At 43.8% G+C, this 25,388-nt stretch overlaps 1 protein-coding gene across 1 annotated transcript in view; it reads right to left on the bottom strand.

The window, feature by feature from the left end:
• Positions 1 to 25,383, bottom strand: part of CABLES1 (Cdk5 and Abl enzyme substrate 1) — a gene marked incomplete at its 5' end in the record, with an annotated part of 101,658 nt that extends 76,275 nt beyond the window's left edge. The window contains one exon of the mRNA XM_006920031.3: positions 25,046 to 25,383. Within this exon, the coding sequence (XP_006920093.3) occupies positions 25,046 to 25,383 (338 nt within the window). The remainder of the gene's footprint in view (positions 1 to 25,045) is intronic.
• Between the last annotated feature and the right edge of the window lie 5 nt (positions 25,384 to 25,388).

Below are 25,388 nucleotides of genomic sequence, written 5' to 3' on the forward strand. Positions count from 1 at the left end.
AATAGCCATGGAATTGAAATTACCATTAAGCAAACATAAAATTATTACAGCACAGTCCCAGGAGATTAGGGAAAATAATTTCCCCCGATAGTGATCTTGAGATAGTTTTATCAAGTGAATCGAGCACCAGGCAGTGAGTGAGTGATCTGGTTTCTATTTCCAGCTTCCCGCATCCTGGTTAAGTCATTCAGAGCTAACTTTTTGTGTTTTCTGCTATATGATGAGGGACCTGCCACCCTTCCTTCTCTGTAAGACGTTCAACAGAGAAATCACACCCAACACAGAACTTGCAGGACACCTGACTTAGGACGGGTGGCGTCGCCAAGAGAATATGTTCATATGAATGCAATACAGTCCCAGCCACCAACAGTCCGATGCAGAATACAATTTAATGACCAAATGTATTATTTAGCGAAAAAGGGAAACTTACAAAATGGTACATGCCGTCTGATCTCTAGTATTAAAAAAGAGAGAGAGAATATATACATAGCAAATGAAAACTGACAGCACCTAACCCACCCACGTACACATGCCTACACCAAATGTTACCTGGTCATCTGAAGGTAGGTTTATGGGTAACCTGAATTTGTTTTTTCTAAATATTTTACACAGGTATTCCTCTTTGTTATTAAAAATCGTTTTTTTTCTTTTAAACAATGTATTCATATTATACATAGATGCATAAATATGTCTATGTGTACTGTTATGGTATTCTAGGTAGTATTTAAGAATCAGTTGGTGCCATTGTTGAAGAAAATAGGTATAAAGGCAAAAAACAGAATAACAGGTTGATAAGAAAGCCCATTACGATTAATTTATCCAGTTGCTTGCATACACTTCAAAATATCCCTAGAATTGCTTCTTTCCAGAAGATAGGAAATAATTCATTTCCCTGAAATGTGAATTTTCTCCTGAAAATTCCTCATCAAGTTTGCATTCAAACCAACTTTCCCTTTCCCTTTATGAATCACCCCTACCTGAGGTTGCTTCTAGATAGGTAAGAAAACACAGCAAGATTTTGTGATGTTCACTCATGTTCACTGCAGCATTATTCACAGTAGGCCAAAAGGTGGAAACAACCCAAATATCCATCGACAGATGAATGGAAAAACAAAATGTGGTGTATACATACAATGGAGTATTATTCAGCCTTTAAAAGAAAGGAAATTCTGATACATGCTGTGACATGGATAGACCTTAAGAACTTTATGCTAAGTGGAATAAGCCAGTTATAAAAAGACAAATACTGTATAATTCCACTTACATGAGGCACATAGAATAGTCAAATTTATAGAGACAGAAAGTAGAATGGTGGTTTCTGGAGGCTGGAGAGAGTGGGGAATGAGGATGGGTATAGTGTTTCAGTTTTGCAAAATGAACAGTTCTAGAGAGTAACTGAAAAACAGTATGAATGTACTTGACATTACTAAACTGTACACTTAAAAATGGCTAAGATGGCAAACTTTTTTTTTTTAACATATTACGTAAAAGCTCTTGTGATGGTTCGTATTCTATCTGCTCAGTGTAGTTTACAGATGCACAGAGCAATTTCTGGCACCCCCAACATCATGCCTATCTTTCAGTGGAGTTTAGCCTGTAGTTAAACCTAACGGGAAAATAATCTCATTCCCACTTCTATGACTGGCCACTCAGGCCCAGATGCTTTAAAAAATACAACAGAAAATGCACAGCCCACACACGGTGGGCCATGCACTGGCCTGAGCTGCTGGCTGACGTAGGGGCTTTGGGTGGTTAGGCTGCGCACTTGCTGCTGGGCTGTTGTGATGATGGACACCGGCCTGCATCGACCTAGTGGATGTGTGGGGGGTCGCTGGGGACAGGGCGGACCAGCCAAGAAAAACACCCACAGGCTATAGGGAGACAGCCACATCCTAACTTGCAAGGTAAAATTAACCATTCACTCCATATCCAAGTGATTCAAGATGAAAAAGTCTTTAAATCTTCAGAGAAAGGGGTGTTTCATACTACAGAAAGCTTCAGAAACACTTCTACTTCCTGGCATTGCTGCCCCTCTAAAAGAGTGTAATAGAAGACCACGAGGGTGGCCACAGAGCCCCAAGGCAGTAGGGCATAGCAGGTAAGAACCCGACTCTGGAACCTGACTGTCTGCGTTCAAATGCCACTCCATGGATTCTCAGTCCTGGGATCGTAGATGCGCTAAATCTCTCTGTGCCTCAGTTTCCACATCTGTAAAATGGAGGATAAAAAGACCTACCTTATAGGATTGTTTTATAGATTAGATATGTTAATATTTTTAAGCTCTTGCTTTTTAATCTTGTTTAAGAAAATTAATACTAACAAACATAAATGTTTATATGGTAAAAGCAGTTGGGAGACATGGTCCTTCCTGTCTGGAGTGACCTCCTCCTATGAATGACCATCCCTGTGTCCTTGTATTAAATAATCACAGTCAAGTAGTTTGATGTCACTATAAATCCATGATTACCAGCCTCATACAGGCACTCCACGGTCTTGCTACATTTTTGTATCTGCTCCCCTCCCATGCTCCCAAATTGCTATCCTGTGCTTTCTCTCCACTCCTCCAACTCTTCCCGCAGCCCCCTTGCACCCCCTCTCTCAGCCACGCAGGCTTCCCTGGCAGTGGCCCAGTCCCAGTCTCGCTTCCACGTCCTGGCTGTGCTGTGTGTTTGCTGCTAGGTCCTCCTCTGCTCAACCTCTCAATGTGGAAGACCGTCAAGGTTTGGGCTTCTGTCATCTCTCTGTACCCCATCCCTGGGTGATTCCGCCCTCCCTTGGCCTTAAACACCATCCACATGCTGATGATACGTGGATGTTTCACTAACCTGCCTTGCTTTGGAGCTTCAGGGTCCTGTACACCCAAGCATCTTCCCTAAATCTCCATATGGCATTCTCGTGGGCAGCTCAAACTTCACAAGCCAAACTCGTCCTCCTCTTCGCCCCCTCCTCCATTAAACCAGTGCCCTATGGACTGCCCCATCTCAGTCGGTGGTACAAGAAGCCATGTCATCTTTGACCCTCCTGCACAACACATCCACATTCAGTCCAGCACCAAGTACTATCAGCTTATTTCTGAAATAAACCTTGAACCCTACACATGCCTGCCCACTCTAGCTGATCCTGACTCAGTTCTGGATCTTGTTGCTCTCGCTTTCAAACCCACGGCTGTCTCCCATTGTACTAAGAAAATACAAACCCTTTAAGGAAGCCCATAAGACGCAAACAGCTCCGCCTACCTCTTGACCTCCCCCGACTCCCACCTACATACATACTCCTCAGCCACAGTGGCCTTCTTTCATTTCTTACCCCAATGGGCTATTTTGTGCCACGTGGCCTTTGAACATGTCCTCTGCCTAGAACTCTGCCACTCACTCCTCACATGCTGGTGGCTTCTCCTCCAGCAGCCGAAAACACTTCCTACAAGAAGCCTTCCCAGATTCCAACCATCAGAAGCAGTTCTCCCCTCCTCTATTATTCTTTTCACAGCTCACATTCTTTCCTTCCAGGGCACTTAACACAACTTATATTCATATTTATATTCACTTATTTACTTGTCTAATTATCTGTCTCCCTGCCTAGGACTATAAGTTCCCTGAGTGAGAATCAATGACATTTTGTTCAACCCTTTATGCCTTGCCCCCAGCAAATGGCGTATGTTCTATAAACACCTCCTGAAAGAACGAACCTCACGAAAAACCACGCCAGGTACAGGCCTCCTTTAGCTGCCTAAGTTTTGGAAGGCCATCACGACATTAGGCAGCTGGCCATCTAAGCTAACAATATCTTGCTTGAAAAGAATATAATATACCCACAACGATCATTAGAGGTGATTATCTAGATTATAAAAACTTTCTTACAAAGACTTTATCACAAGTATTTTTAAAGTTTTCCTAGTACTTTACAAATGTGGTTCTTTTTTGCCTTAAGTGAAAAAGAAAAAAGCAATTCAAAACCATGAGTAAAGCATGATACCACTTAAAAAATACATGTACCTACATACAAGCAGACACATACACACATTGGTCCTCAAACTCCATGACAGCAGGGTTGGTATTCATCTCATGTACCTCGCCCAGTGCCTGGTACAGAGGACAGGCCCAAGAAATACAGGATAGAAGGATGAGGGATAGAAGACAGGCCCCCAGCCTTGGAGTAAGCGTACCACCATGTTGGCAGTGATGGGCTTACAGAAGATTTTACTTGCTAGTTTTAAACTGTCACTCGTTTTTAACACAACTGTAATTTAAAGACAACTTCTGAAACACAGATTCTTAAAAAGCACCAGAGTAAAGTGTTTTACAAGAAAGTATAAAGGCGTGATGAGACTGATAAAGTAACAGTGTTACGGTTTTTTTCAAAGCAAGATTTTTACCACAGTCCACAGGCCAGTTCATGTTTAGAAGGGAGAGACCTCCACTGACAAGGGAGTCTCGGGATGAAGACCAGACAGGACATTTGACAGGAATATCCATGACCACCTGCCCCTAACACCAGATTTTTGCTGTAACGATTCAGACAATGGACCTGCCGAGGTCTCTCCAGGAAGGGTCCGCTGGACAGACGGGCAAGCCACAAAGCATCACACCTAGCAGTGCAAGGCGGCACATGGCACCTACCACTCCAAAAATTAAGTGCTTGGCACTGCACAGGGGTGGAGGGCCTCACAAAAGAAAACTGGAAGATGACTTTGCCCATGTCTTTTCCCATTTCTGAATTCAAGATTCTAGCAATCTGCCCTCTACCAAAAGTTATTTGAAAATCAACACACCTTTTTGAAAGTTCTTGCTTATTTAGGTAATTTTATCTTATTTAGGTGATTTCAGAGTAGCCATAGGTAAGAATTACCTTCAATTCTCTAGAGACACAAAAGGGTCTTAGTACCACATGAGGGTATTTTAACTGTGTAACTTGACAATGAGTTTTAAAAAATTCAAAGCTTTACCATTTTCTCTACCTAGACTTTTATCTTTTGATGAAATGGAAAAAACAACAAAAAAAACCAAAACACACAAATCCTTTTGAGAAAAACATAAAGAGCCTATGTAACAGCAGACTAATTTTAATCAGACTAGGAGCAACAACCTTTTGTCTGTGCATGTGTTTTAATTATTTATTTTAAAACTTAAACAGATGTCTTTTATAAGCTCACACAGCCAGGACCATCTGACTGGAATCTATTTAGCAGTGTATCTCACACCATCACCTCAGGCGGAACAAACATAGACACAGAGAATCACTTGTTCACTAATAAAAACTGTATACAGTAGAAAAAAACTATCTAGAGTAAATAGTCTACTTAAACTGTGTCACAAAATACTTGCTTATAGGAAAGGTGATTTTTTTTCCTCAAGAAAATAGGAGTTTTCTAACAAGAGAACAGTATCAAACTTATATTTATGAATGTAACCAGGTTAGGCAAAGCTTAATATTAGATAAGATAATATGAATTTAGGTCTGCAATTTTTTTGCAAGCAAATAACAGACCCCCCCACCCCCACCCCAGGGCTGGAGAATTCCAAACTCTGTTTCTAGAAAGCAAACAGGAGTTTCCTCCACTGCTCTCATAGTCTGCTGTCCTATTCCTTGTTTCTAACTGAAGCATCCCATGAAAAGATTACTTTTCTGCCACTCGACTGTGAGACCTGGGTCCAAAGAAGAAATGCAGTAACTTTACTGCCCAAGAATGGGGCTTCCGGAGTGAAGATAAAGAATCGATTTTCCAAATTACTACCATATCGTAATTAGATAGATGTGGAGATAACTCCACATCCTTTGTAATTATCTCCTGCTGGTGACATGAAAGGCATTACCAAGGAGATGGACCAGCTGCCTGAGGTCTATTTAGAAAGGTGCATGTCTGATGGGTCTGGGGATGATTTCAGTTTGGAGACCCTCCACACGATGTGGTTTCCCCATCCCTGTGGGGCATGCAACTGCTTTTTACTACCATCTGCACCAGATGCTGAGCAAAAGGAGGGGAAGGAAAATTCTGGCAGTTTTAAGTACACTTTAGCGGCTATAAAGATAGAGGTTTTGGGGTGACACAGGGATTTGCTCTTTACAGGCCTTAATTATGCTCTGCCTTATGACAGCTCATATTCTTATCTTGTATTACTTGAACATTCACAGGTTAATATTAAAACCCAGCAGGATGCCTGGCATTAAGCAGGTGCTCACTAATATTTGCTTATCTGATTAGCTGTCCAGTCATCAAAAATGACACAGACTTGACAAAAGTCTGTTTAATCTGCTGACTGCTGACAGTCAAACTTGATGAATAAAGCTTTAAAACAGATTTTCTAGGTCTGAACCCTGTAATCCAAGTGGATCGAAAGGACTGGAAATTTGCAAAATCTCCTCTTGGCCTGAGCTGCACAATTGCAACCACAATTCACCATTTCCCTAATTTTTAGAGTCATCATTGATCAACTCAACAAGCACCTCTGAGTACCTATCATGCTCAATGACAACCGTGGCTGACACATACAGAGGGCCTACAGTGTGCTGGGCACGGATCCAAGCACTAAATATGGATTAATTCACATAATTCTCACATTAACCTCACATTGGGTGTTAATACTATCTTTATTTTACAAATAAGGATACGAAGAGTCAGAAAGGTTGTATTTTATTTAAAAATTGCCTAAAGTCACACAGGTATGGGAGTAGCAAAGTCAGGATTCACACCTAAGTCTGGCTCCAAAATTTATGCTTTTCCATCATTCTCCACTTTCTACTGGGACCTTGAGTCACATCAGCTCTCTGGTTCTTGGTTTCCTCATCAATAATGGGAAGACAGTAAAGCCGGCCCTTCCGCCCTCAAGGGTGTTATCAGGAATAAATATGAGAATGAATGGGGCAGGCCTTTCTAAGACAAAAAACAGACTCCTGAGATATCCCAGTCTTGGAAAGCTTCCAGCTCATAGCACACACTTAAGAAACACCTGAGTAAAGTACAGTAGTCCCCGCTTGTCTGCAGGGATATGTTCCAAGACTGCCAGTGGGTGCCTAAAACTACATAGTACCAAAGCCTACATATATTATGTTTTTTTTTTTCCTATACGTACATACTTTTCCACTTAAACAAAGCACTTTACAGCTTCTCTTTGGCATATCCAAATTGCCAGCATCACTACTCGCATGCTTGAGGGCCATAATTAAGGAAAATAAAGAGTGCCTGAACACAAACACTGTGATACCGAGACAATCAATCTGATAACCAAGATGGTGGCTACTAAGTGACTAATGGTTGGGTAGTGTACAGTGGAATGACAGGAGACATCACGAAATTTCATCATGCTTTGCAGATCGGTGTGCAATTTAAAATTTGCAAATTATTTCTGGAATTTTTTATTTAATATTTTAAGATCGCAGTTGACCGTAGGTAACCGAAATCAAGGAAAGCAAAACCATGAATAAGGCAGGACAACTGCACAGTTAATTCTTATTATTTGCAGATTTCATGACTGCAAATTGCCTACTTGCTAAAACTTACTTGCAACTCCAAATCAGTGCTTTTAAATTCATTCACGGACATGTGTACATGAAAAGGAGAGAAAAATTTAAACAGCTGAGGTGACAAGACAAGGCTCTGCCTTGTTTCAGTTCTTATACTGCATACAAGTGCCCTTTTTGTGGTAATTTTAGTGCTATGTTTTTTTGCATTTTTGTGCTTTTTGTTGGTGATTTCACTGTTTAAAATGGTCTCTAGGCAAAGTACCAAAGTGTTGTCTAATGTTGCTAAGCACAAGAAGACTGTGATGTGGCCAACAGAGAAAATACATGTGTGAGCAAAGCCTCCTTCAGGCATGAGTTACTGCTGGCTATAAGTTCAATGTTAATGAATTAGCAATATATATTAAATAATGTACCTTTAAACAGAAATACACGTAAAACAAGTTTATTAATTGATCGGATGACAAAAATGTAACTAGAGGCTCACGGGAACCCAACCTCGAATTTCCCCTGGGGACAATGGTTCAGTAGTCAGTATCTGCAGCTAATTCAGCAATTACAGCAACTTTATAGAATACATAACCACTGTGAGTAATGAGAATCAACTCTATAAGCTAAAAATTTTATAATATAAATTCACTCCCTTACAGTAAAGGCAGCTAACATGGAAGGACAAAGTTCAGATGCCAAGGTCTACAGAGGAAATGGAGAAGTACTTGGAACACGCAGTCTTCGCACTCTCTGAGTCTCCATCCAGAGCTGGGACGCTTTGAGCCAATATTACCCCCAGTGTGCAGGGAGGAGGGCTCTCATCCTTCCGTTCCAATGTACATGGAGCTCAGGAGTACATGGCAGCCTCACCCCTCCAGGACTCTCTGAGGTCCCTTCTCATCCATCTTAAAGTCTAAGTCCCAGCCACTGTGGGAAATACCAACGGCCACCTGGGGGCCATGGAGCAACCTTACTCCATTCCTCTCCTGTGATCTTCCAACTACCCAGCTCTGATATTCCTTTTTCCAGGCTAAGCCTCAGAGAGTGGTTCTCACCAAAGTCTGACAGCGTGAATGTCACTTCTCAATTCCAAGATGCGGAGCCAGAACTCAGACTCAACTCTCCCGGTCATCCGAGCAATGCTCTGACAACTCAAATGGAAAAATCAGCATATATTCTTCCACAGCAGTACTTTTTAGAAGGCATTCAAGGAACACGGCAGAGGTGTCAGGCTATTTGAAACTTATTTTTTATGAGTCATTCAAATGCCAGCAAGAAAAAAATGCCTGTAGAATAAGGGAACACTGTTGAAACCAAACCTAAGGCTCAAAACTAAAAGCCACTTTTTTAAACCATAGGGAAAAATGGGTAAGCCTCTCCATGAGCCTGGGATCCTGCCACATGGAGACCACATGAGTCCAGCTGCCCCAGACAGAAGTGCTCTTGTGTTTCTCCCCTGACCTGAGGTTGAAGGAAAGTGGAAATGAAGCTACCAGATCTGGACATAGCTACACAAGGCTGAACCAGCTCCCAGTGCAAGTGGGAGATGCCAATGCTAATAAAATGTCACCTCAATTACTTTTGCCAAGGTTATAAAAAGAAACTGGAGACTTCCTCCCTTGGGCATCTTCTGTTAATTGCCATTTATAAAAGTTCTGTTTGCTAGGCCTGTAATGTGCATTATTTTCCCTTTGAAAACAAAAAGAAACTTCTAAAATATCAATCAGTATTCCAAATGGCAAAGTGATTTGTTTTCCAACTCACTCTCTCAGATCAGCTCCTGAGTCTGTCTGAAATGCAGACATCTGGTATTAATTTGTGACAATATAAAATCAAAGCTGAACTCCTATGTAAATTTTTTTTTTTTAATTCCAGATTTCACCAGCCTGCACATTTCTTATATTCCAGTCCTGACTTTTATTTTCCTGGCTCCAAAAGAATTAAAGTTACACATAACAAATGTCACACCTCTTAATAAGCTCTACAGGTTAAATTATTTCCAGTTCTGTAAAAGAGAGCATGCAGGGAGGGTATATCCAGATGGATGAGTGGATTGAAATGTATCATTCCCATCTCTTCTCATCTCTGGGGCCTCAATTATTCACCTGTGTTTGGAGCAAACAGGGTCCAAAAAAAAATCTGGTTTAGTCACTCTGTATACACATAGCAGCTCCGCACTGACACTCAGTCAAACATGGGTTGGATAGGTAAATGACACAAACATCAGCATATATTCTTAGACAGTTGAAAGTGTCAAAAAGTGCAAGTATCAAGAAACACCATCTGAATCCTAAAACAGCAACTGTTTTGCTCAGGAAGGTCACAAAACTTGTTTGGATAAAACTTTACATGTGTCAAAGGCAATATAAAGCATAGTGGCAGGAGTGGTCTCCAGGGTTAGACAGGGTCCCAGCTCTATCGAGCTCTATATGACCTGGCGAGAAAAGTTAACTCCCTACAATTCAATTCCTCATTTACACTGTGATGTCACCCCTACAAAATATACAGAGCACCAGCACAGCATCTGGGATATAATCATCATATCAAATATTTATTGAGAGCTAACTATGTGCCAGGCACTGTGCTAAGTGCTTTACAAAAATCATCAGATATAATCCTGGCAGTCATACTCTGAGGTATCTGATTATGAAATATCATTTCCTCCCCTGTACAGATGAGAACTGAGGCTCTCATGGAGATTACAGAATCTATCCAAGGTCACACGTAGGAAATGGCAGATCTGGGATGTGAAGCGATTTCTATCCCATAATGTTAGTGTTCGAGAAGCGTGCCATTGCAGTAGCGCCCCTTACCCGAGGTTTCGCTTTCCATGGTTTCAGTTACTCACGGTCAATAGCAGTCCTAAAATGTTCAATGGTAAATTCCAGAAACAATTCACAAGTTGTAAACTGCGTGCCACTCTGAACAGCGTGATGAAATCTCCCATCATCCCACTCTGTCCCATCCAGGATGTGAATCATCACTTTGTCCTGCATCTCCATGCTGTAGACACTTCCCGTCAGTTAGTCATTTAGTAGCCATCTGGATTATCAGATCGACTTTTGCAGAATCACAATATTTGTGTTCAAGTAACCCTATTTTACTTAATAATGGCCCCAAAGCACAAGAGTACTGACGCTGGCAATTCGGATGTGCCAAAGAGAAGCCATAATGTGCTTCCTTTAAGTGAAAAGGTGAAAGTTCTTGACTTAGGAAAGGAAAAAAAAAAAATCATATGCTGAGGTTACTAAGATAGATAATGAGAATGAATCTTCTATTCAGAAACTTTGAAAAAGAAAAAGAAATTCATGCTAGTTTTGCTGCCACACCTCTAACTGCAAAAGTTACATCCCCCGTGTGAGATAAGTGCTTCGTTAAGATGGAAAAGGCATTAAATTTGTGCATGGAAGAGGCATGAACAAAAAATGTGTTCTGATGCCAACGTGTTGTGCCAGAAAAGACTGAGTCTTTACAGAGACTTCAACAAGGGATCCTCTGAAACTAGTAACCACAGTCATATAATTTTTATTACAGTATATTAAAATTGCTCTATTTTGTTATTAGTTATTGTTGTTAATCTCATACTGTGCCTAATTTATAAATTAAATTTTACCATACGTATGTATGCATAGGAAAAAATATAGTGAATATCAAATTGGGTTTCAGGCATCTACTGGGAGTCTTGGAACGTATCCCTCATGGATAATGGGTGACTACTCTATTACGAAAAACCACCAATAAAACAAGAAAAAGATGCAATTGCTGCTAGAATTTTAAGACTACATCCCAGCCTTACTTTGAAGTATGAAATCATGTGGACACTGCAGCAGACCATCACGTAGTTTTGCAAAGCCATTTTTTTCTCTTCTGAAGAATATATCTTTATTCTCCACATTCAAAATCACTCAGACTTCAGCACTTGGTAATCAGTTGCAAATATGTGCAATCTGAACTTGGGATTGTTTTAAAATGTCTCATGATCTCATTCAAGGATATTATTTTTTTCTTTAATAAAAAGAAATTATATGTCTTTAACTGAAATTAAATGAATAAAATCAGATTTGAGGTATTTATTTGAAATTGATCAACCTTTATCTTAAAAGGTAATGTTAGGATTTTTAGGCCAAAAAAGTTGGAAATGAACACAAAACTTGAGATGATCTTCTTTAACCATAAATATCATTCACTGCTGTACAAGAAAAAGGAAAATGTCCACATGCACATCCTCACTCAGAAAGTTATTTATGACCCTACAGATATATCACCTCGAGCTACTTGGAGAATAAAGGCACAAGGGTTAGAAAAAAATAAAAATAAAGACAATGAAAGGAAATAGGGTCATCTTCAGTTCTACAATTTTTCTTCTAGGTAGTATTTTTTAAACTCATAGCATTGTGCCACACCCTCCCCCATGTTACAGGGATGGCACTGCCATCCAATCAGATGACACACTAAAAGGGGCCTAAAGGGGTCTCCCTTGATGCTTTCGTCTCCCCTGCCCTCTATAGCCAATCCATCTCTAAGTCCATTCCATTGCTCCCTAAATCTTTTAGAATCTGCCTACGTCCCCCCACCCCCATCACTATCGCTCTAGTCTGGCAAGTGACCACCATCGCCTGCCTGGACCATTGCAGTACTCTCTGGTTTTCTCCCATTTGCAGCTTCCCCCGTCTATCTGTTCTTCCACACCGCAGCGGCACAATCCTTTCAAACACCAGTCTCATTCTGATTCCACATGTCTGAAAATCCTTTAATGGCTTCCCACTACTCTCATGATGCAGATCAAAATCTTCCATGTGGCCCTTATGTTACCTGCTCTTCTCCTCACTCTCTGCACTGCCTCCTCCAGGGCTCCCTTCTCTTTCCCACTAGAAAATCTGTCTGGGCTGGTCCTGTTGTTTGTCCAGTCCTCCCAGCCCTTGTTCATCCTTTAGACCAGGGTCCCCAAACCCTGGGCTATAGACTGGTAGTGGTCCATGGCCTGTTAGAAACTGGGCTGCACAGCAGGAGGTGAGTGCCGGGCAAGCCGGTGAAGCTTCATCTGTATTTGCAGTCGCTCCCCAGTGCTAACATCACGGCCTCAGCTCCACCTCAGACCATCAGGCCTTAGATTCTCATAGGAGCACTCGTCTCTGGTGCCCAAAAGACTGGGGACCGCTGCTTTAGACCTCATTTCAGTAGTCACCCCAGAAACCAGTCTTCTTCACCATAAATGGGGCAAATCCACCATCGTGCTTCTTACAGGCTCGCACAGGACCAAGGACCTCCCCTCTGTAACGTGCAGTGCAGCTGCATTCTTAACATCTGCTACGTGTTAACAAGCTCCATGATGGCAGGAACTTCCCAAGTTACCTACAAGTTCTGTCAGTTATATCTCCAAAACTTGCATCCTGAGTCCATCACCTCCTTGCCATCTTCACCCTGGTCCAGGCCACCATGGCTCTCAGCAAGAGGTCGAGTTGTTGAAGCAAGAGGCTCCCCCAATGTCTCCCCACATCCATGCCAACTGTCCTTTCATCTGTTCGCCACACAGCCTTCTGCAGGACTTTAAAAGGTAAGCCAGAGCACAGTGCTCTCCAACGCAACACTCTCCAAGGGCTTCTGACCACGGTTACCACACAGTAAGAACTCTCCACCATGTCCTACAAGGCTTGCTGTGCTATGGCCCCTGCCCAATTTTGGGGCTCGGCTCCCCCCGGCCCTGAGTTCACTATGCTCCCACTACCCTTTTCTTCCTTAAACAATCAAGTTTGTTCCCATCTCAGGGCCCTAAAACATATGGTTCCCAATGCCTGAAACCCATGTCCTGTCTTAGGCGGGTCACTGCTTTCTCATCCTTCTCAGAAAGGCCATTCACAGAGACCGCATCTAATAGACATTCACAGACCTCACCAATTCCTTCCACAGCATTCTTCAGAATTTATTTTACGTGTCGTTTTATTCAGTTGCATTTTTTTCCCTATCTTTCACATGAAGATCTGTGATGGCAGGAAACCCATCTCTCTGGTGTCCCACTGTATCCCTAGACCTTGGCATGTGACAAAGGGCTTTCAACATATCAGTTTGAATACTTGAAGAAAACTACTAAGACTATAAAACCGAGGTAAATACAAAGTGCTTCAGGACACACTTGAGAGCAGAGACATACCAGAGAGGAGGCAGGGAAAGCTAATGTGAAAGGAATTCATCAGGCTCGCGTCTAGAAGTTTACCAGGTCAACGGTGTGGCTGGTCATGGTGGGGACAGAAAAGGAGTGATGAACCTGATGGTTGTGTGGAGTCTCACACCTGAAGTATCTGGCCTCTCAGCAGAGCCTTGCATCAGAGGATTTCCACTGACTTGTCCTAGAATGAATGTCTTGAAGCAAAATTAAAATATTTAATGTACTATCAGCACTGTTTACATCTTCCAGGAGGTACAATAAAGCTTGAGACACATGAGGCTTTGTCTATAGCAGTCGTTCCCAAACTGGAATGGGCCCCAGCCAGACATACCTCGAGGGCCTGAAGAGACAGGGTGTGGGGCCCCACCCCCAGAAGGTCTAATTCAGGAGGTCTGGGGTGGGGCCTGGGAAATCACTCTTCAAACAGGCTCCTAGGTGCTGCTAGTCCAGGGACCACATTCCGAGAACAACTGGTCTATGGCTATGCCAAAAAACTGAACAAAAACAGAATTGTTCAGCAGAGTTTAGGGTTTTTTTCCCCGAATTCCACAGTGCCTCCCTCAGCCACCTCCAGACGCCCCCATTCAGGCTCTTCTGTTTATTGGGACTTCTGTCCAATCCAACTGGCCAGGGGAAGGAAGGCTAGTCCATTTGGGCAGAGACCTCGATCCCGACTCTAACTCTGAGGTGCGTTTCCCAGGGCTGCCGTAACAAATCTCCACAAACTGGGGGTGCTTTGCAAAACAGCAATTTACTCTCTCAGAGTTTAGGAGGCTAGACGTCCAAAGTCAAGGTGACAGTAGGGTTGGTTCCTTCTAGGGGAGGGTCCTTCCTTGCTTCTTCCCGATGCTGGTGCTTGCCAGCAATCCTTGGCATTCCTTGGCTTGTAGACGCTTCACTCCAATCTTCATTTTCGTCTTCACATGATGTTCTCTCTGTCTCTGTGGGTTCAGGTGGCCTTCTTATGAGGACAAAGATCCTTAGATTTAGGGCCTACCCTACTCCATTATGACTTTCTCTTAACCAATTACATCTGCACAGACCCAATTTCGAAATAAGGTCACATTTTGAGGTTCCAGGTCGACGTGAATTTTGGAGGACACTGTTCAACCCAGTACACACAAGAGCTGCAGAGGTGGATGACCCAAAGGACTTCAAAGACTACAGCAGTGGTGCCACTAAGGATGTGCCCCAAATCTGTGCAGTTACCAAGCACCACAAGTGATCAGAGGCCCCTGTGCTGCCTTTGTGTTCAGGCCCCTATCCTTCTCTGGGATTCCCACATGGGCTTCTTTGCTGATCTTCCTCCCTTGGGGAGATATTTACAGGCATCCGTGAACCCCATGAAACTGTTTCTAAAATTCTATATGTATAAAAATAGACTGAACCCCCTAGAACAGAAAATTTTGAATGTGCACAAGTTCATCTTTCTGAAACGACAACTGGGACACTCAATAGCACACACTCCCTCCTCCACTGACCCTGCCTCCAGCTTTCAAAAACCCAACTCTGCTCACACCTGTCCCTGCTCAAAAGCCATCCTTTGAAATAAAACTCACCTCTATAATAGAGTACTCAATGTGCCATGCCATCATGCTGACCTACAGGCCCAGGTCAAGGGCTATCTCCAGGATGGCTGCCCGCTCCCACTGCAGGAATGGGGGACCCTGAACACTCCCACTGTCTGGAAGCCCAATTGCCTTGGGCTGTAATTCTCTTCTGGAAGTTGGGAACTGGCCCCATTGATCTCTGAACAACCAAGCCACTTGATTGTCACACCAAGATATGTGAACAACCTGGCACACAGGGTGTGGATTGCTGCTGACCCAATCCCAAGTGGGCAAAGACCAACTCTGTCAAACCAGGGGTTCTAAGAGAGGAAGTGGGGGCCAGATGCGAAGGAATTTGTGAACAAGGAGGGGAAGCAGGGGCTGGGAGGAGGGAAGGAGAAGCCACAGGGGTCCCGCAGGAGCCTTCATACCCTGGGGGTATCCTGCTTTAAAAAGGAGGACAAGTGGGGAGCACAAAGATCATGGAATGAGGATCATGGCTTCTGCAAAGAGAGTGAGCCAAGGCACATCTTCCAGAATTGTCCTTGGAGATACGTTCCTCTCCCCTCGTATGTGTCCCAACAGGGCTGCAAAGATCTGCCAAGCCGGGCAGCGTCCTCCATGTGCCTAGGTGTGGGTCAGATCCGCTGTCACTCTTAACCTCCCCGCTCTGCTGCTCTAAGCGAACAATGACGAACACGTCAATTCACCCCTTCTTGCTTCCCAGTCCCCAAGACTTTTATTTTGGCAATGGAAACTGTCAAGATTCCAGTGTAAATAGGGAAGAAATGCAGCACCTGATGGAGGGGGTATTGTTTTCCTTTGCTGCTCTAATTTTACTTTACTATTTAAAATTAAAACAATGAAGTAAATTATCTGTTTAGCGTACTATAGCATTAGCTCCACCAAAGCAAACAGCTCCACTTCCAGTGATCTCAGCAGACCTTGTCAAGTCTCTCAACTGCTTCTTCACAGACAGTGTAGGATGCAGGACAATCGTGAACAGAATTAACAGCTACAATTTTACTGATCCACCACCAAGGCCCAAACCTCTGCTAGCGGCTTCCTATTCCATTCTTTAATGCTGCAACTCCCCAAAAGGGCAGGAATTATTTTTCCCATTCTACAGCTGAGGATGCTGAGGCTCAGAGAGGTTAAATGAGTTTCCCAAAAGGTGCCACTAAGTGGCAGAAGCTGACTCCAAAGCTGGACTTTCTACTCTTGAATGTTTGACCAATTTGCTGAGGAGGCGGAGCGGCAGGAGTGCCTGAAAAGAGGAACTGACACCAATCTATGATTTGGAGAGAGCTGTCGTTATTAGGAAAATTTTCCACAACTCGGGCCCCAAACCAGGGTTCTGTTGGCCTGCCCCAGAGGTTATCACATGAAGATCGGCATCCTGGCTTGACAAGAAGAAGGTGCTGGTAGCCAAAACTACAGCACAATATTTCTTTGTACTTTAATATTCTGATCTGAATGACTCTAGCCCATAGGTCTGAAATGGATGGGGCCCTAGCATTTTTTGTTCTCTTGAGGTTAACTAATATACGAGTGGAAGATTTTGGGAAGAAGGAGAATAAAATTTTACAGTACTAATAGAGTTCTTTGTTTTCCTTAAGTAATACAGCTATAGTATTTTGTTTGTTTTAAAACTCTCAACTTAAAGTAACAAATGAACTAATAAAACAAAACAAAAACTTGTAGATACAGACAACAGAATGTAAGGAGGTGGAGGAAGGCAGAAATGGGTAAAGGAGGTCAAACATATGGCAATGGATGGAAACTGATTTTTGAGGGTGAGCAGATGTCAAATTATAACATACACCTAAATTTATATAATGTTATTAACTAATACTACTTCAATTAAAAAATTAATTTAAAAAATCCTCTTGACTTAGAATTAGAAAACATGCTTCAAAATTCCATTTTTGTCACATATGGAGTACTTAACCATGGAGGAGTCACTTAGTTTTTCATGGTCTTGACTTTCTAATCTATAAAATAGCTATCACGTTGTCTTTTTGAAATTACTTGATAAAATAATATATACAAAAACACTTTGTAAATTGTAAAGCCCCAAACAAGTAGAACTTTTATTATCAGATGGTTGTTTTATGATGGATAAATTAAACCCTTCAATTACCCACACAACTACCTTGGATATTTATAATCTCATCTTCACTATTCTTTCTCCAAAAGCAAACTTAACTCAACAAAACATAATACTTCATCAAGAAGTATCTTTCAACATCAGATCAACCATTTACCCCTAACATGCCAATTCTTGTTGTCAAGGAAAAACTAGACTTTGCCTCTCCTCCAGTCCCTCACATTTTTCCCCTCCCTTCCTTCTTAAGATGATCAAAGTAGAAATTTTGCTTTATAAATCATTAGATCAATGAGAAAAGTGCTTTAAAATAAAAATCAATGTGCTAGGCACATAGAAATCTGGCATTCTTGAATATTTCATCAGTCTCCTCTTGAATGGTTTATTATCTATTTACCATGGAATTTAACTTAGATTTAAGCACACCTGGCATTTAAATCAGGGACAAGGGTGAGCCCTTCCATGCACACATTATTACAATATTCCAAGTCCTAAACTTCTAGCATTTGCATGTTCTGTTTTATATGCTTTTGTCTTTGTGACTGAATGTGTAGCAATAAACCCCATTAATGATAAGCCTGTTAAATATAAACTAGTGTGCAATCATCCAAAATGTTAACACAAACAAAAAGGGGGAAAAATTAAGAAACTCTGATCGACTGAATGTTCCTGGAGGCTTTTAAAAACCAAACAAAAACAAAAATGCATTACACAGTTTGTAAAGAAGAATAAGGGCTAATGAGTTAATGATTCCTACATGTAACACTAAGAGGTCTGTTTGAGCCCCATAGTGTCTGTGAAAAGTATGGTCTTTAATGAAACTTGAGGGGATCAAATTTTTTTTCAGGTGGAAAAATCGGTGATGGTGACCCCTGGAGAAATTCACAAAATTATGTTAAGTAACAGATTCTTATAAAAACATCTGGTTTTCAACACTCTTGCTCTGATGGTGACATTTTACACAGCCCCAAAGGTAAGAATGGAACAGAAAGACGTGCGGTGTAGCCCCTGGTACACATGCTGGTAAACCAGCTCCCTGGGGTGGGGGATTCCTCGACTTGTAAAGCTGGCTGATTCCCGTGGTGTAAATACTTCCACCATGACTGATTTCAGGTCACCAACAAGCTCACAGACTCCTGCTGAGTTTAGCAGAAACTCGGCTTAGAAGCCAGAGAATCCAGGTTTAAATTCTAGCTCTAGATTCCAGTTATGAGGCCTTGGGCATGGGCAAGTCTCCTTAACCTCTCCGAGCCTTGATCTCCATAGCTATAAAATGGGTATAATCCCCAGGGGAGGGGGGCAGCTGCAGTGATGGATGGTGGATGGCCATGGCTACTTCACATGAAATACAAGGAATTTAAAACCGGGAGGACTAGATTTGGGTTTCAGCTAGGGGAGAAGGTGTTGGCAGGTCCAAACAGAAGCCAGGAGCTTCCAGAAGGCAAGGCTAGTGAGAGTGAGCCAGAAGGGACCAGGGGACCAGTGCTCACCTCTGGGCCTCAGAGCACTGGACAGGGGCAGGGGTCAAATACTTTTTCTGTAAGGAGCTAGAGAATGAATAGTTAAGGCCTTTCAGGCCATGTGGTCTCTGCCGCAACTATTCAGTTCTGTGTGAAGCACAAGGGCAGCCAAAGACAATACAGATATAAATGGGCGGGGCTGTTTTCCCAGAAAATGTTATTTATAAACAGCCAGTGGGCAAATTTCCCCATCACCACAGTCTGCAGACCCCTGGGCTAGGGGAAAGGGCGATTCTGAGAAGATAGGAAGAGTCCAAACAAAGTAAACTGGCCCAGGAAGGAGGTGGTATTATTATTCCCATTTCATGGATGAGAACCTGGTTGCGAAGTAATTACAGAGCCAGAACCACAACACAGTTCCTGGGGTTCAGGCTCATGCTCCTATTCCACTACAATATAAACAACGAAAAGCACGTAAGCACCAGATGCATGCGAGGCATCAAAGGTGAACAGGAAATAAGGTACAGGAAATAAGGTACGACTGAAAAGAGGAGAAGCAGGCCAGGGGCTAGGCAGGACTGACTACTGCTGACACAAGAAGCTGTCTGCCCTGGATTGTGCTTTGGGCCTTCACACACACAGGTCCTCCCTGAATGACAGAAAAGCAGAAACCAAAATACAGAAACCACAGGGTGGTGAGCAGTGCCCTTAGAGGTCATTTAGGCCACCTTCTGCCCAGTTCAGCTGAAGCCAGTTTGACGAGCATTTATGAGCCTGACTCACAAACCACAGCACAGGGAGTGAAGTGGGTAAGGGCACAGACTCTGGTGCCAGAATGGATGGGTTTGAACCTAGCTCCCACAGACACGCTGAGGGATCCTGAGCAAGTCACTTAACCAATCTGTGCTTCAGAATGGCGGTGATGAAGTGGTGCCATCTGAGGATTATTATAAATATGAACTCCCTTAATGACCATAAAGTACTTAGAATAATGTTTGGGACATGTTAATTAGATAAAAATACTGTCTTGAGGCACTGAGCCAGGTCCCACAGGGGAGGGCATGAAGTGTCCCTGCCCTGGTGGGGGCTCAAACAAAAAGCTCACCTCTGACCAAGCACTTATCATTGGAATAAATGGCCTGTTTATGTACATCTCCCAACACAGCCAGGGACCGTGTCTGTATCTCTCATGACTAGAACAATAGCGCCCTCACAATTGATATTCACTGTGTTTAATATTTGTTGAATAAATGATACAAGGCATTAGGTCCCAATACTAGAATTTCCTCCACAACATACCTTACAGATAACAAACACCCAGATCCCCTCTACCTACTCTTGGACCTTGGATTCCTGCCCTCCTCATTGCTAGGGGCTGAGATCAATGTCTACAAAAGTATTCTGTAAACCTGAAGGCTCTTTAGCAGCAGAAGTTACTACAGATAACTTCTGAGATGCAGGTGGTGGTGGCTGGGGACAGTCCCTTCAGTTTGGATGGCCTCCTAAAGCAGTCAGTCCCAATGACAGCTCCACTGCCGTAAGGAGCACACAGGGGTTTTTTATTCTCCCTGACCACAGAGGGAAACCCATTCATTCATTCATTCATTTGTTCATTAGTGCATATCCTGCCGACTGAAGCCACATGGAACAAACTTAACAATGCGTCTGCATCTGATTCTAAGGTTAGGTTATCCAAACATCCCCAAGCTGAACACACCCCAGCCCCTGCAGCAGGCAGCAGAACTAATAGGCTCAGAACACTCGACCTGGAAAAATAACAACATTCATCTGTCTCAACCATTTTATTTCATAAGGAAACTGAGGCAGGAGTGAGGTAACCTATCCAGGGTTACCAGCCATGGCATGGGGAGACCCAGAATCCAGGGTTGCCAAGTACCGGTTTGGCATTTCTGATCCACATCATGTCACCTCACCTGGCCTCACCGACCTTTCCTTTCCAGTGTATTCCAAAGGCCACCAAGGTCACACTTGAACTCACTGCCCTCTCTGGGCACCTGCAGCAGTGAGCAGGCTTCCGATTGACTTCCCCTTCTGAGTTCACTCACACCATTTTGGGCTTTGTGACTGCGAGGAGGAGGGCTACTGGCCTGCGCCCCTGGCAGGGCAGCCTCTGCACAGCCTTGGGGCGCAACTGTCCCAACCAGAGCCTGGCCCTGCCTGGAACTGCAGCTTTGGCTTCTACAATTCATGTTGCTGTAAAGATGGCTCTATAGTAACTTGGGTTTGCTTACTGCTAAGGAGTTCAAAGTCCTTTACAGACTTCTGAAATCCAGGTGGGTTAGGTGGCCTCTAGCTGCAGCACACACGGTGGTGACTTGCCTGAAGTCACAAAGCAAGGTGGTGACGGAGTTAGGAAAAAATGTCTAATTCCCCCTTCTTACTCTGGTTGTCAATACCCTAGTTGGCTCATATTTTTCTTTTCAGTAAAGACCAAGACTACAGTTCCAGTAAGAGTCCAAGAGGGGAAATACAGAGGGAAGGGTAGTTAGAAGTTCCAAGTCTGCAAAGCAATGGGAGTGCGATGCGAATCTGAGCTCTGTCCCAATGCTGAGTGACCTTGAGCAGGTTACCTAACATCTCTGAGCCTCAGTTTCTTTGACCTTACAATAGAAACAATCAAAGTCACACTAAAATCTGCTTCCTCAAAATGCAGTCTATTTACATCCTGGGGAACTAGTTAGAAATGCAAAACTGAGGCCCCTTCCAGACCTGCAGGATCAGAATCTGCTTTTTACGGAGATCCCCAGGTGATTCTAAACACCTTTCCATTTCAGAAGTGCAGATAAGTATTAAGCATGTATTATTACACCCCTACACATAGCCCTCAATAATAAATGTTAAGTGCAATCAGCACTTGAAAGATCCCAAAACATAGGCCAAGGCTCTCATGAGAAAAGAGACCTAGAAAAACTGATTAACTTGCCCTGGGTCCCACAGGATTCGAACCCAAGACTTGGGGTTCTTCTGTACCACATGACCTCCTTCAATTTAAGGTTTATCTCTCTAGAAGCACAATATTGACTCAGGTGTTCTAAGAAGCAAAACCCTCGTGATATTTTAAAATAATACCCTAGTTACCATGCACCTCTCTGGTCAGTAGCCTAGACTAGTCTTTCTGGGTGGCTGTCTGCCATTCTGAAGCTCTAGAAAGTGGAATAACCCAGGACTGCTGCCAGCTGCTGCCTGAGATGTAATTTTTAAAGTGAAAGGAAACCTTAAAACACGCCTTATAAATTTACACTCCCTTTCACCCATTAACACCTTCCTCACGCAGTGCTCCAGTCCAAGCAGAGAAACAGGACAGGGTGTCAAGCTAGAAGGCAACTTTTTGACTTCCCAGGTCTGCTGCCTAGCCTGAGAGCAAATCCCAGTGTGCTGGCTTCCCAGGGCTGGGGTGCCTGCTGTGAGGCCCTTGGTCCCGGTTCCGAGACACTGCAATGGAGACTGGCAAGCAACAAAGCTGGAGGCCGCATACGAAGACGCTAAACTGGGTTCGTGAAAGATCACACGTGAGGTGGCTGTGAGGATTAAACATGACGTTAAATATCCAGCCCAGAGCACAGAGACTATGTCATCATTCCATCGACACATCTGTGTCATGCCTGGGCACAGAAATTTTCCTCTTTGTCATTTCAAAGTTTGGAAGTCAAAACAATAATTATGATTGGTTTTACAAGTGTCCAGATGGAAATAACAAAAAAGAAAGGTTACAAAATTTGAAACAGGGTAATTCTGATTTTTATACACCTGTGACAAGCTTGATATATGAAATCTCAAGTTCATAAAAAAAGGACAGATTTCAGATACTCTATGGTAATGCTTTACAAACTTCCATTCATATATGAATCATCTGTGGATCCTGTTAAAAGACAGATTAGGACTCAAGTAATCTAGAGTGGAACCGGAGAGTTTTCATTTCTAAGAGCTCCAGTGAAGCTGAAGAGCCAAGAGCCCAAGCTTTTGAGCAGCAAGGTTCTATGGAATTCCTTAAATAACAAGAAACAAATCCAAGGAAAGCATAATTTGATTTAAAAACAACATGCCAGGAGAACATCCATGAAGGAGTACATGGAAACACCCAGGCTAGCAGGGTTTCTTCAAGGGAGGCACACCAGGAAAGCAAATGGTATTCTTTGAGCTGGCCCTGGGTTTTCTTCAAATGAGTCTGTACTCTACACATCATGCTTTGTCTAGGCAAGTGAAAGCACTCTTTAGTGACCATAAAAGTGGCATGCCTCTGACAAAATTCTTGAAAGCAGTGCAGTGCAGGGAACAAAACATCCTAAGATATTTCAAGTTCATTGCCACTCCAACAGCTGGTGGCTAGCTCTTCAAGGCCTTTCTTAAATCAAAGTTTACCCATTTACCTCCTCTCTGTACATCAAATTTAATGCTGTTTCTGTGGACAGCTGTAATTTTTTTTTTTAAATGCCTATCAAGTTGCCCATTACGGAAAATTCCAAAGTAGTAAGATGAATGTGATTGTCAGGTAAGAAAGCACCTTATATTGACTAACTCATCTTAATGTGTATGTTGTGGGGAGAGATCAATAAAGCATCTAAGGGCTTCATACTGAGAGGATCAGAGATTAAATCCTGGCTATTCTTTGGATCAGAAATATTAATACAGAAGATCCTCCATATCCTTTTAAATGAGATTCTTGGACACAAAGTGTGAGGTAATCTGACCGCCAGCTGCTCTTAGCCCAGGAACACATCTATCTACCTAGGCTCAGGTCAGCCTTGCACACTTAGAGTAACGTGCATGTTTATTACAATTTCTGGCATGACCCTCTGGACTAGCTGTGCTTATGTTCAAGCTATAGACACGAGCCAGTGAGTGATGTCAAGCGGTAATACTAAGCTGCCCAGAAACTGCTGAGTGCGCATCACTCACCCAGAAAGGAAGGGATTTCCCTCCCATGCACTCACCCGCTAATGAGGAGATGTGTGCTCTGACAAGAAATGCCAGAGCCAGACTGTCACCTGTGTCCGGCGTTGCTAACTGATCCATATTAATCACAAGGCTGCTTCCCCCATTCCACACCCCTGTACATCGCTATGCTACATACTAAGCAGGGTTATGATTTCACCCACTTGGGAAGGAGACTCAGCAAACTTCTGGATGAGCCCAGCTTGTTCTTTCCTAGTTGTCCCTTGGGGGAGGAAGTTAAGTTTTCCAATAGGCCACGTTCTTGCTTAGGACAGAATAAGCCTGAGCTTTCAGATGAGCATTAAGGAGAGAGGGTGGAACAAAAAATACTATCCCTTCTCATCTTGAGGCCTGCAAAATGTTAGCAAGGTCCCATTCCAGAAGGGGAAACTGAGGCTCCAGGAGGTTAAATTGACTGAATGGAGGGTGAGTCAATGCTGTAACTGCATAGGAGGACTTCTTAACGCATAAGGGAAGGTGGATATTCCAGAGCTCTCAGGGAACAAGTCTGCATTCCCCACCCCCCTACTCTGGTCCTCTTCCAATCACCAATCCCACCGCCTGACACAGATCTAACTTCCAACTGTACCTTGAACATATGGTGACAAGCTCCAGCTATTTCCTCAACAATAAGCAAATGTCCAATACTTCATATTTTTGCTAAGCTACCTAATACCTGCTGATAACCTAAGCTACCAAGTGTAACAGCTTTTAACTAACTCTAGCAAACATCTTAGAATGGAAAAAAGAATCCCCAAGCCCTTATTCTCCCCTGCTCCCCGCCTCCCGCCCCCAAAGCCCGATTCAAGATAATGTAAGGACTTTATATGCTTTTAGGAAAGTAAAAGGAAAATGCCAAGTTTTTCTGAGTCACAGGAATACTTGAGCGCCGGAAGGAATTTCTTACGAGGGATTCACCGCGTGTCTGCGACAAGTTCAGGTTCACATGCGCGACTGAGCCGCACGCGGGCAGGACCCACTGCTTGACTCTGCGCCGCGCCAAGTCTCGCCTGGCGTGGGGAGAGCGTGACTCCGGGTCGGGGCTGGATTTCTGGAGTTCAAGATCTCCTCCTTGCTATGGGAGAGCGTGGTGCTGCTTTATAATGAGCTCCCGCAACTCCTAATTCCGGACCCACCGCATGACCGTGGTGCTTCTGCTCTGCGAGTGCCGGGCTGTGCACAAGCGTGTGAACAAACACCTCCTAAGGACTCTCCCTCTTTCGCGTGTCCTCGTAGTTTGGGACACGGGCCAGAAGCCCAGAGATCCCTCAGGGTGCGGGAAGGTGGAAGCGACCCGTGTTCCCGCAGCAAAGAGCCGGCCAGGAGGGCCGTGGGGTCAGGCGCGCGTCGCGTCCGGGATACTCACCGCGACCTCTGTAGCTGCTCGAAGGCGCTAGTGCTGCCCCCCTGGCCCGGCTGCTCCAGGGAGCAGTAGTTCTGCGAGGTCTGCCTGGAGAAGGCGATGGGCAGGATTCCCTGAGTGAACGAGTTGAGGCGGCCCCGACTGCCGCTCCCACTCCCGGGTGTCCCGGAGCCCAGGAAGGCGGCCGCCGGCACCTGCACGCTGGTAAAGGCATCGTCCTCCTCCAATTCCTCCTGCCCGTCGGGTAGCTGGAGCTGAGCGCAGGCAGCGAGAGGCGCCGGCCGGGGTGACTGCAGCAGCTCCCCCGACGCCCGGCCCGCGCCCAGGGGGCTCGCGAACCCCCGGG

This window comes from Pteropus alecto, unplaced genomic scaffold, assembly GCF_000325575.1.
Source record: "Pteropus alecto unplaced genomic scaffold, ASM32557v1 scaffold146, whole genome shotgun sequence".
In the NCBI taxonomy this organism is placed as follows: Eukaryota; Metazoa; Chordata; class Mammalia; order Chiroptera; family Pteropodidae; genus Pteropus; species Pteropus alecto.